The sequence below is a fragment of the Galeopterus variegatus genome, unplaced genomic scaffold (genome assembly GCF_000696425.1).
Source record: "Galeopterus variegatus unplaced genomic scaffold, G_variegatus-3.0.2 Scaffold1101, whole genome shotgun sequence".
NCBI classification, from domain to species: domain Eukaryota; kingdom Metazoa; phylum Chordata; class Mammalia; order Dermoptera; family Cynocephalidae; genus Galeopterus; species Galeopterus variegatus.
This window is the reverse complement of record NW_007727212.1, coordinates 179,156-191,611: the sequence shown is the minus strand read 5'-3', so window position 1 is coordinate 191,611 and position 12,456 is coordinate 179,156. Positions and strand designations below refer to the sequence as shown.

General features: G+C 36.0%; 1 protein-coding gene across 1 annotated transcript in view; it reads right to left on the bottom strand.

The window, feature by feature from the left end:
- The window catches only part of NCOA3 (nuclear receptor coactivator 3), a 198,032-nt gene that overhangs the window by 24,060 nt on the left and 161,516 nt on the right, over positions 1-12,456 (bottom strand). Inside the window, exons 3-5 of the mRNA XM_008574771.1 lie at positions 2,563-2,663; positions 1,511-1,683; positions 926-1,026 (exon numbers count right to left, since the gene is read on the bottom strand). Coding sequence (XP_008572993.1) covers positions 926-1,026; positions 1,511-1,683; positions 2,563-2,648 — 360 coding nt within the window. The 5' untranslated portion in view covers positions 2,649-2,663. The remainder of the gene's footprint in view (positions 1-925; positions 1,027-1,510; positions 1,684-2,562; positions 2,664-12,456) is intronic.

Here is a 12,456-nt window from a genome sequence, read left to right as displayed (position 1 = left end):
ATTGAAAAAAAAAAAAAAAAAAAAAAAAAAAAAAAAAAAAAAAAAAAACAGGCTGTCGTGAACAAAAACTGTATTCCTGCCCCAGCCCCTGCCACAATACTTATGTTGAAGCCCTAAGCCTTGGTGAGACTGAAAATAAGGACTTCAAGGAGGTAATTAATAATAAATGAGGTTATATGGATGGGGCCCTAACCAAATTCAAAGGAGCTTTTAAAAATAAGAAAATCATCCTTAGCTCTTTCCAATTTTCCATTTGACGCAAAGTCAAGCTACAGGAACAATTATACTATTCCTTTAAAAGAATTTACAAAGAGGAATTAAAAAACTGACCAGCTTAAAGGTAGCTGGAACAAACTAGCTAAAACAAAAACAAGTTGACAAGTTCACTTAAAAATTCCCCAATATAAAACTGTACTATGCCATATGATCAATCATGCAAAAATGCACAAAAAAGTCTGAACTAGAATATACTAATACTTCTATATAATTTGGGTTACCTTTGTGAAATTATGGGTTGCCTTTCCCCTCCTGCTTCTTATATTTTTAAATTTGTGTATGTGTGCTTTCTCAGTTTGCAACTTTATTTTTATTAGGGGTACAGGGCCTCCTGAGCTATGTATACTATAAATATAAGAGCATTTTACCATAATATTCAGAATACTGAGTTCTGTCTCATAGAAAGAAAAATTTTCTTTTTGTTCTCATTTCCTAACCAAAATTTCATCAGTTTTCTATTATTATGTTTTTGTTTTTGTTTTTCCTGGTAGCTGGCCTGTATGGGGATCCAAACCCTTGATCTTAGTGTTATTAGCACCTTGCTCTCCCAAGTGAGCCACTGGCCAGCCCCCATCCATTTTTTTAATCACTTTGTAATATAACCAAAGTGAAACACAGCTTACTGAACAGCTAAAACTTGTATACTTGCCTGAAGTAAAAGTGGTCCTAAGGAGTCTTTATCAATAACTCCCTGTCCTGTAGAAGATACATCAGCTTTCTGAACATCATCATCACTGGAAATAGCTTTTCCTGAAAAGACAGAAGATACTACTACAAATAGCACATATTGTTTATGAATTTAATCCACCTAAAAACAGTCTCCAGAACAAACAAAAAGATACACAAAAATACCGACACACACGCATGCACATGAACATTCAAAACATTTCCTAATGAGAGAATAATACAATTTTACAATATTAAAATTAAACTTCATAGTTACCCAGAAAGGCAGAAGATACCCTAAATTTTCTTTCACTACTAAATGTACTATCCCATGGCTTCCTGAAAGGGAACTAACATGTGACAGAGTGAGCAACACTGGCCTTCTTCCAGTTCTCTGTTAACTGTCTCCTGAAGAGCAAAGCTGGTCAACTTATTTATCTTATTTCCATACTAGCTAGCCTCAATCAGTGGCAGTCCCTTCCTAAACAAAGCGGCAAAAAGGCAAATGTAAACACAGTAACACAAACTCCTTCTACAAGACTTGAGTGTTTTTCTTACTTTGTATTACCTTGCTCTTTTATTTGACGGATCTGTCTTACTGTTTCCTTTAAAATCGCACATTTATCCGGTTTGACATTGAAATTGTCAATATCACTAAGATTAGCAGATATCAGTTCAGCCAATTCTTCAATATATTTACTCTCCTGCTCCCGTCTCCACTTTTCACCACTGCAGGGAAGACTAAGAAGGAGGGGTTAAAGACATGACATACTAATCAGAAAAGAGCTGTAAACAGAACCAGCCCCTGAACACCACCTTTACTTTCATATAACGAACTGAACTCAGTCAACAGCAACCATCAAAACATTGTCTTGCAAAAGTAGTACAACATAGTAGAAATTCATGCAAACCTAAATTCAATTCCACCTTTTTGTTAAGTCAGGTGGCCTTGGGCAGAGTAATCGTCAGTTCTTTCATCTAGAAAATAGGGATAAATAATTTTTACCTAATAGGGATAAAAAAAATTAAATAATAGCAAAAACAGTGGTAGCTACTTATTAATTATGAGATTTTATTCATTGTAGATTTTTTTTTATTGTTCAACTATCACATTAAAATTCAAATGACACATTAAAATCAAACGACACTGACCTTGGCCAGTACTTAAAAAGGTACAGAGTAGCATTACATGTATTACAGTATTTTGTTTTCTGGTTTTTAAACTTCTAATATCACTCAGGGAACGAATGATGAAACCTCACAAATGCCAAAATATCAACTTATATTCTTAAAAGATATCAAAGATTCTTACTTATAACAACCTTGGTCATCTATTCCTAACTCCTACTACCCTTTCCCTTCAGAAACTCTTATAATACTGTTAACAGAACATTCTACCTTCTATCTGAATCAGCAATAAAAAAAACTCCTATTACATCATAAGAATGTCCATCTCATCAGTAACATTCTACTTACTACGAAGCAAAATCACATTATTTAAGCAAAAACAAAAAACCTAAGCAGAGAATGTAAGTAACAGGAAGTTGAAATGTCATCCTTAAAACAAAACGGGGGGTGGGGGGAGGACTATGGTGAAGCATCTGGAAATAAATCACCTACCTTTGTCCTGGAGTATCACATGGCAATTTGCGTTTTCGTGAATCAGTGGCCAGTGGATCCAAGGAATTTTCTCCTAATCCACTCATCTTGAATATCAGCAACTAAGAATAATAAGATAAAAACATTTTAAAATACCCATGACTCTGTGAAGGAGTTCTGTGATTGGATGACTACATCTTGTAATTCAGAACTACTTTCTCTGAACGGCTGGATAATTCTCAATATTCTTTATCATAAATGAGTATACTGAAAACAACCTCAGAGTTCATATTCCAGTTTAATTATGTAGAATATCCAACCATAAGAAAGAAATGTTTCTCAAGTCCTACTAATAATGTGCATATTGAATATCTCACAAAGAATAAGTCGTCATCTTATAATATTAAATATGAATATATTATAATATGAAAATGAGACTGCCAAGTCTCCGATATTGATAAAATCCTAAATTTTATTTATACCCAATTAAAGGACAAATAAAAGCTTATCTTATAATTTGGTAACAAGTCTTCAAATGATAAAAGCCTAAATCATTCAGGCTGTTTCCAAGGTAGCACTTTTTTCCTCTGAACCATTTCAATAATATTTATTATTTGTCCAATGTTTATTTATCCAATGTGTTTTTCTTCTGTTGTTTAAAAATAAATCTAGATTGTGTGAATGGTATTATAAAAATCCAGTACATTCTGCTTGGAAAGTAGATGTGAAACAATAAAACTCTTGGGGAGTGCGGGAAATTTTGACATTGATCTCATAGCAATAATAATTATAATACTGACTGATGAAAAAACAATATGACTTGGTTAAACTTTCTTTAATGAAGAAGATAATAAATGAAGGGTATTTCTTGTTTAGAAAGAGCAGATTTTAATATTCTGTAGCTAATTATTTGACATCTACTAAACCTGCATTTACTAAGAATTTTATCTGTACTAACTCTTGTTTAGAAAAGACAATCATTTTCCAAAGAATTCCATGTCAAACAACAAAGTTCAAACATTCTAAACTATTTTTTCAATAGGTTAATATGCATCTTGCATTCTAGCTAGATGCTGAGACATTTACTGAAGGAAATAAATTTCCACTAGGTGGCACAATACTACCAAGAAGGAAGACAAATTAGTAAAAATTTATGCAAGATGCTTATCAAACTTAAAATGTGTATCTTTTTTAAAAATCAAAATCACATGATCATTAATCAGGAATTCTGCATTACAACACCATCCTTACAGCTGTACTAAGTATGAATTAAATACCAACAAAACTCATTCTATAATTTTGGTAGTAAAATATAAAGGCTAAAAAGCTGAGATGTTTTAAAGATTTATGGTTGTTTTTCCACGACATAAATTTAAATAAAGGAGAGAAAAGAACTTGAAATAATCTTGGTATTAGTGGCTCAATATAAAGGCAAGTGAAGGTATTGGGGAAGAAATAGTGGCTCAATATCATGATTTTAAAAGCATACTCGGATGAAACAACCTCATGAATACTGTATTTTTTAAAATGTCAATGTCATAAAAAACAATGTCTGTGTACACAGTCCAGATTAAAGGAAGCTAAAGAGAAGTAACAATTAAATGCAATTATTTGATCCTAGACTAAATCTTGTGCTAGAGGAGAGAAAAATGTTATAAAGGATATTATTGGATCAACTCGCAAAACTGGAATATGGATAAGAGATCAAAGTATTTTATCAATGTTAAATTTACTCAACTTGATATATAAACTACAGTTATTTAAGAGACTATAAATATTCTTAGTATTTAGGCTTAAGGAGCCATTACGTATGCAAATAATCCTCAAATTGGGGAGAGGGGTATATATTAAAAATAAACCAGGAAACAGGAGGAGGAGAAGAGGGGGAAGGAGAAGGGAGGGGAGGAATATGGAAGAGAGTAGGGCAAATGTTGACGCTGGGTGAATCTTGGTGGGAGAGAAACCTTAAAATTCTTTGTACTATTTATTGTCTTTCTTGCAATATTGCTTTAAGTTTTAAATTATTTCCAAATAAAGTTTCAAAAGTGTGTTCAGTTTTAATTTTCCAATTTTCGTATTTAAAAAGAATAGTGATTCCAGGGCCAACCCCGTTGGCTCACTTGGGAGAGTGCAGCGCTGGGACCGCCGAGGCCGTGGATTCGGATCCTATATAGGGATGGCTGGTGCACTCACTGGCTGAGCGCAGTGCGGGCGACACCAAGCCAAGGATTACGATCCCCCTACCGGTCTATATAGGGATGGCTGGTGCGCTCACTGGCTGAGCGCAGTGCAGGCGACACCAAGCCAAGGATTACGATCCCCTTACCGGTCACACACACACACACACACACAGAATAGTGATTCCTTAAGTACAAAAATAGCTACATCTCAATAATTGGTTTTATGTTCATATTTGTTTCAATAATCTAGCTACATCTCAATAATTGGTTTTATATTCATATTTGTTTCATTCAAAGGTTATTTTTAAACTGAGTGGCAAGCTATCCACTAAGTAATAACATTTTTTTATTTTAAAGATGTACTTTAATCCACATTCTAGATATTTTTTCCTTACTTTGGCTTATGTTTATAAGTTGAATCCCCAAAACTGAGTAGAAAAACTAACTATTCCGTGAATAATAGCATTTCTTTAATTTGAAAGACATTCTTTAGTCTATATTCTCAATATTATTCCTTTACTTTGCTGTTAAATATAAGCTGAATCCTCAGTACAGTATAAGGTGCCAAGCATAAAATAGGTGGTCAGTGAGTGCCTTGAATAAATGTTGATTATATAAATAGAATAGTCAACATACTAAATCATATTTTAGAATTTCCTTCATTCTGGGCCGGCCTGGTGGCGCACTGCTGCAGTGCGCCGCTTGGGAGTGCAGTGGCGCTCCCGCCGAGGGTTTGGATCCCACGTACAGACCAGTTCCCGCTCACTGGCTGAGCGAGGGGCGGGCGTGGCGCCGAGGGTTGCGATCCTGTTGCCGGTCCCGGTCCGGTGCGGGCACGACACTGAGGGTTGCGGCCCGTTGCCAGACACGAAAAAAGACAAAAAGGAAAAAAAAAAAAAAAAAAAGAATTTCCTTCATTCTAATCTATATAGTCATTCAATGCAATCCTATTCCTTTAAACTTTTTAAATTTTTACTTCTGCAGTTGATATTAATCTTTCTCATAAACATAAAAAATTCCAAACACAATTTGTTTTACTTGCCTTCTCAGGGACGATATATATGAGGGTACTTCAAAAAGTTCACAGAAAAATAGAATTGAGACATAACACAAGTCTTTTCATCAACTTTTTGAAGCACCCTCATACTATCTAGTTTGGTAGATTACTCTTGTTAAGGTATAAAACGTAAATGCCTAGTATATACACACTAAATCTAGACCAATTTCAATCAGTAGTCAAGAATGGGAATGAGAGAGGAGAATGCATTACATACCAGAACCATAAAGTTCTAAAAGTTAAGAAACAGACCAGTAGCCAGATAGCTTACATTTTTACATCTTAAATTACAACCCATCTAAGTTTAGAGAATATATAGAGTTGGTAAAATCCATCTTCAGCAGGGAAATAATACAACACAATAGTCTCATAGTATGTTTGATTATAACAAACGTCTATTAATATTGAGCCCCTTTTAAATACCGACTCCCTACAATTAAAGATCATCACCTACACAGTTGAATAGAAAAATCAGGACCACAATAAATACTTACCCCCAAGTAATCTGTGCTCTTGAAATCATGTCATAAATCCAATGAGATGTATACATATTATTTTGAAGTTTGCAATGAATAGATGTCCCCCAATTTATTTTTAAGCTGGAAATGCATGTCTAATGAACTTCCAGGTAGAACACAATCCAATCACAGAAGTCTTCTCAAGTCTCTGACACCACAGTATAGAAAAGGACTAGAGTGGAGCACTGTTCATTGAATCGGAATTCAAAGGCTCAATAGGAATTTAATCTTTCAATGTGAACTCCACCATCCAGATCCTTGAGCCATTTTTACAATTATTTTCCTTACCTAGAAGTTTCTACTGAAAAGAGTTCTATACTATACTGCTTAAATATATTAAATATAACATGCACAATTTAGGATTATATTTAAGTAAGATATTCCATGCAATTACTTCAAATATAGAATAGTAGTGATTTAGAATACCTTTCAATGCTATTAAAATTTAACACTATTCCTGTATTATTCAGAAAAGACAGAAGAATATCCATGATAAGATTTTAATAGGCAAGAATCTTGAAGCTACTGGACAGAATGTTTCATACAAATTCTACAGGCCCTTCTATGACTAAGAATCAAGCTATGGAGCATGTTGAAGCTCCCAAAGAATAAATTGTTAGAAAGTGAACATTCATGGGATAATTCTAATTGACGCTAAAAAGCAGCGAAAATTATACTTGCTAGCTCAAAAACCATGAAAATTTTGGGGTACAGCTTAGCAACATTAACCAGGTTTCCTTTTGGTTACTTGGGGTTAAGACAGTAGGGAAAAGCTTGATTACATACATTGTATGTAATCAAAAGCTTGATACATTACATCAAATTAGCCAGAAGGACAAAGATATAGGAAATACTCCCTGTCCAAAAGGAAACGATATCAATCAACAATACCAGTGTTTATCAGGCAAGCAAGAAGTTATTTGGGAGACCTAAGAAAAGCCATGCTGTGCCAGAATAGGAGAAGATAAGTTACCCAGTAAACCTAAACTGGCATAAAGAAGCACTAAAATTAATTTTTCTAAATTAAGAAGGGAGAGGGAAAGAGATAACTTTTGTGGCAATGCAGTTCCAGGCATTTCACACATACTGGGTAATTACTCACAATGACCCTCCAAGATATATATTATTATTCCCACTTTACGGACTGGAAAACAGTGAAGTAACTTGTCACTAGATCACAAGGAGATACTGGACGGCAGAGCTGGCACTACAATATTTTTTCAGACTTTATAACCAACAAAATAGGTATCAAATGTTTCTCGGGCATTTTATTTCCCCCACCACCAAAATAAACCATTTATACCATTGAATCACACCACCTCCAATCAGTTCGACAAAAAATTCTCAGCTCAGTAAAAACAGTGAGAGGTGGTGACATCCACAGTTTAGGGGAGGGACATGCAGTATTATGGACAGAGGCAATGAGTGCTCATGCTCAGTGGGTATTAATGCTGCTCTTCCCTTCAAGCCCCTGAATCTAATCATTATTCTCCAAGTAACTGAATAAACTGCCCTCTGTGGTGGTTTAATATTAACCATGTCCCTTACTTTCACTTGAGATGAACACTCAGTGGCTGACACAACAAGAAGAAAACTTGAGATCAGAAAAGTACAAACTATACCCTAAAATAGCCTGTCACAGATTTTTACTCTTCAGTTTACTAAAATTAAACGCTGGGGCCAAGAGCTCTTGACTGTCCCAGCAGTAATTTAGTTTATCTGTCAGACTTGTTTGCCTGACTTATACAAGGTATGATTAAATACACTAATTAGGGAAAGTTTTTGGATGTCTCTTGAGAATCATAGTAACTTAAGGAAATTTTTCAAACAACAGCTGTGGATTTGAATTGATTTACTGAAAACTGCTTCAAGCACTATGCAAAATTAGAGAATGCTCGAGCCAATTAGGGGGAAAAAATGCTCTTGGGGAAAAATTTGAGACATTCATAAATAAAGACTCTACCCAACACTCAAGTTCCAAATTGACACTCCTACTCAGACAATTTAGTAGATAGTCACCACTAATTAATGTAAGGCCTTAATCCTACAAGATTATGTTTTCCAAAATATCGAATTAAGAGGTGTTTTTCCCCCCAATCTGTTGTTCATACTCTTTCTAATAAAATAAATACAGCTCCAAGAGAACTGGTACCATGAAGGGAAAAACTGAAGAGAAATATAAATGTGTATGTGTTTAAGGGGCAGGAGGAGGCAGGGAAGGAGACAAGTCTATAAAGATGAAGCCATTATGGGCCGGCCCCGTGGTTCACTCAGGTAGCACCTAGGCTGCAGGTTTGGATCCTATATAGGGATGGCCGGTGCACTCACTGGCTGAGCGTGGTGCGGACCACACCTTACCGAGGGTTGCGATCCCCTTACCGGTCCAAAAAAAAAAAAATTAAGCCATTATGAAAGCTTCCTCATCAACTGGATGACTCGCCCAGTGAACGTTTCCAACCTTTGATAAGGAGTCTGAGGAGACAAGTAGGAGGGAAAAGAGGGGGGAAATTTCGATTTTTTTTTTTTAAAGGCAGTATCTTTTGTCTTCATGCTGATAACCTGTTACCGTTTAGTAGGATACAGTATGAACCACCTAAGGCAATCCATTTTTCAATTTAATTTCATTTCAGCTCAAACACTTGCATACCGCAAACCACTGTAGGCCCAGGAGTTAGAAATGAATGACACCACAAACTGCTAGAACTCTCAGGCTAGCAAAAAAGGAAACCATATAAGCAATTATAATTTTCTATTAAAATGAAGGCACTGTAATTAGTACCACAGGAACACAGCCAATAGGAAAACTACCAGCCTACAGTTTTGTTTTGTTGTTTTTTTGTGTGACCGGTAAGGGGATCACAACCCTTGGCTTGGTGTAGCCCGCACCACACTCAGCCAGTGAGCGCACCGGCCATCCCTTTATAGGATTTGAACCCGTGGCCTCGGCGCTCCCAGCGCCGCACTCTCCCGAGTGAGCCATGGGGTCGGCCCCCAGCCTATAGTTTTTAAAAAGAGAAAAAGCATATACATGATGTCTACAATAAACTACCTTGATGGAGACATATGCAAGAAAATGGTATAACTTCAGTTCCTCGTAATTTATTTTCCTCTATCTTTAGTTTATAATGCCAGCATATTGGAAAAAGGGCTAGCAAAGAGCAATAAAGTAAAACATCCTATATTTAATATATACATAAAACAGAAAAGCATCTGAATGTAAATTAACAATTTTATGCACAAGGTTTCAGTCTCTTTTCCCTCTGTATGTCTCACCCTTTCATTCTTAATCAGGAGGCTGATAGCAAAGCTCCTTCACATTTACGCTCTGATTTAAACCCAATGAGGTTGAATTCAAACACAAACTCCCCAAAGGCTCTAGTACCAGAACTGGGCATAGCAATTAACCAACGCAGGTGTTAGTTGCAACTGGAAGCTTGTTGCCAAGAGACTTCTCAACCTCTACATGAACAGGAGTTGAAGTTCACAGATATACACTGTGCAGAGGGAGTTAAGCAAGCCAATTCCATCTAAATCAAATTACCCTCTCCTGACAGCATACTAACTAGCTGGGTTAACTCTTTTGTGTTTTAAAGGTTACACTGACTTGCTACAGTTTAATACATTGAATCTGTCTCATACATAACAAGAGACCTAAATCTGAGCTCCAGATACTTGAATTCAGCTTCATTTTTTTTTTCCTTTTTGTCTTTTTTCGTGTCCGGCAACGGATTGCAACCCTCAGTGTTGCGCCCATACTGGACCAGGACCGGCAACGGGATTGCAACCCTCCGTGTCGCACCCGCACCTCACTCAGCCAGTGAGTGGGAACCAGTCTGTATGTGGGATCCGAACCCTCGGCGGGAGCACCACTGCACTCCCAAGCGGCGCACTGCACCGGCCGGCCCTCAGCTTCATTTTAAATAACATATGATGTCATACTTCTTCCTCATCATCACCACCACCACCAGAAGCAACCACCAAAATGTACTAAAAAGTTTTTGACAAAGAATGATCACTGAAACATTTCCTATTTTGTTTTTAACCTTAAATCATTCATTTCTTTTTAAATCTCTCCTACATACATCCTTCTTCTATGTAGACTATCCCTACTCTAAGGTCAAGCTCAACTGTAACCTCTGGTGAAATCATCCCCAATTCGAGAAAGTTTTCCCTTCTTTATCTTAATGCACTTTTAATACTATTATTATAACATTTTACAAACTACTCTCTACTTCTGTTCATTGGTCTCCACTTTACACATCATAAGCTATAAATCATTATAAAAACTAAGACTATTTTTCCATAAACTCCTCTTTCTTACTAACACTATCACCATCCCCCTTGATCCTTTTTCCAACTCCAGTTCTCCTTTGCAAGGAGTACATCAACTGTACTTTGAGAAACTCCACAGCTTCCTAAAATACAGAAAAGTTTCATGGGGGGCAGGGGGAGGGTTGTTAAATACTTTGTAGAACTTTTGCTTTTACTTCTTTCGGACATGTCATTTTTCATTCAGGTATTCCCATTTCAAAAATATAGTGGCTTCAAGCTGCCTATAAAATAAAACTCAAGGGTTTGAATCCTTCAGCTAATTTACTATCATGCAAAGACAATGGAGCTTTGTTGAGATCAAACTTGAGAGATCAACCTCAATTTTATCACTGCACTAAAAGTAACTTTTGTCACCTATAAAGGCTTATCATCTGTAAGAGCTTATCACCTGTAAAAACTGGGGATAATCATTTCTTACCTATTCATGTTTAGTGTGAGGGTAAAAAGCAATACACAGCAAAGCAACTGGCATTGGGAATAACAGTGATCCCTCCAAGGTACACAATGCCATCAACAAAGATGTATGTTCAGCAACACTAATTTTGCTCTCATTTGAAAAACAAATAGCTACAAATTATTCCATATGGCAACCAATTAAAAAGATTCAGACAAATAAATTAACCAGAACTATTCAGGCTATAACTAACTTACATATATAGCTATAACTAACATACAGCCATGAAAATAGAATAAACCAAAAATATCTCCAAAAATCTGTGTTCTTAAGATAAACAGGTGTAATTAAAGAATAGATACCCTTTAGAAGATTCTGAAGAGGACATCCAAGTTATCATCAAAGGTACTAGATACAGTACCCAGTGCTGGGGTTTTTTCAAAAATCTTTTTACCTCTGGACTTGTGGTTTAATTTTTCTTTGACAGACATAAATATCCCTACATCAAAAGTATTATTTATCCCTAAAGTTGTCTTTTTGACACATAATGAAAATGTAAGCAGCAGAGAAACAGAAATCAAAGATTTTAGCCCCCTTGTGGTAAATGGTAAAGAGCAGGATGAAGAGAAGTAGTGTGGAGGAAGAGGGAATATGAGCACAGAAGAGAAATAAAATCTGATATAAATTTAATTAATAAGCAATAAAAATGTGAAGGAGAGATTATCACAGCATGTGCTCCATTCTCTCCTAACCTGTCCTTTCTATCTGCCACACAGAAGAAAAGATGATATTGAGGAAGAAAAGTTAAAACTTAAGAGTTGACAACACTAGCCACCTGATAACCAAACAGCTGAGAGCAGCAAGGCTGGTATGGAAAGTGGCACTAAGCAAACAATAAAGACAGAATGGTAACTGTGGTCAATCACAAGACAGATATTCCTAAACAGAAGTGCCTATGTAAAAACCAAAGTAACAGCACACACTTTCCCTTATAGTACTGAAGTTAGCACGGTCCACCAATATAAAAAATATAAAGAAATTATAACGGGTATTCCTGTGACACTCACATTACAGAAATTCAACAAAATGCTGCAGAGCCGTTAGTATACTGAGTTAATTTTTCAAAGAAAAGTACTGAAGGTGGAAGAGCTAGATTAGATTAGCTAGATTTCTTACTAGACTGCTTTCTCTATAAAGCAAAGAGGTTGGAGCAGATGATCTCTAACTCTACCAATACGACATGGCAAGTCTGACTCATAAGACTTCCTGGATGGGTAATCATCTTTGCTGATTAATCTGGGGCTCAGACCTTGCTGTTTCCATTGTCTTTCCCCCACCCCCCCCCCCAACCTTGAAGACTGTAACTCTTCTTCTTTTTTTTTTTTTTTTTTTTTTTTTTTTTTTAAAGATGACCGGTAAGGGGATCTTAACCCT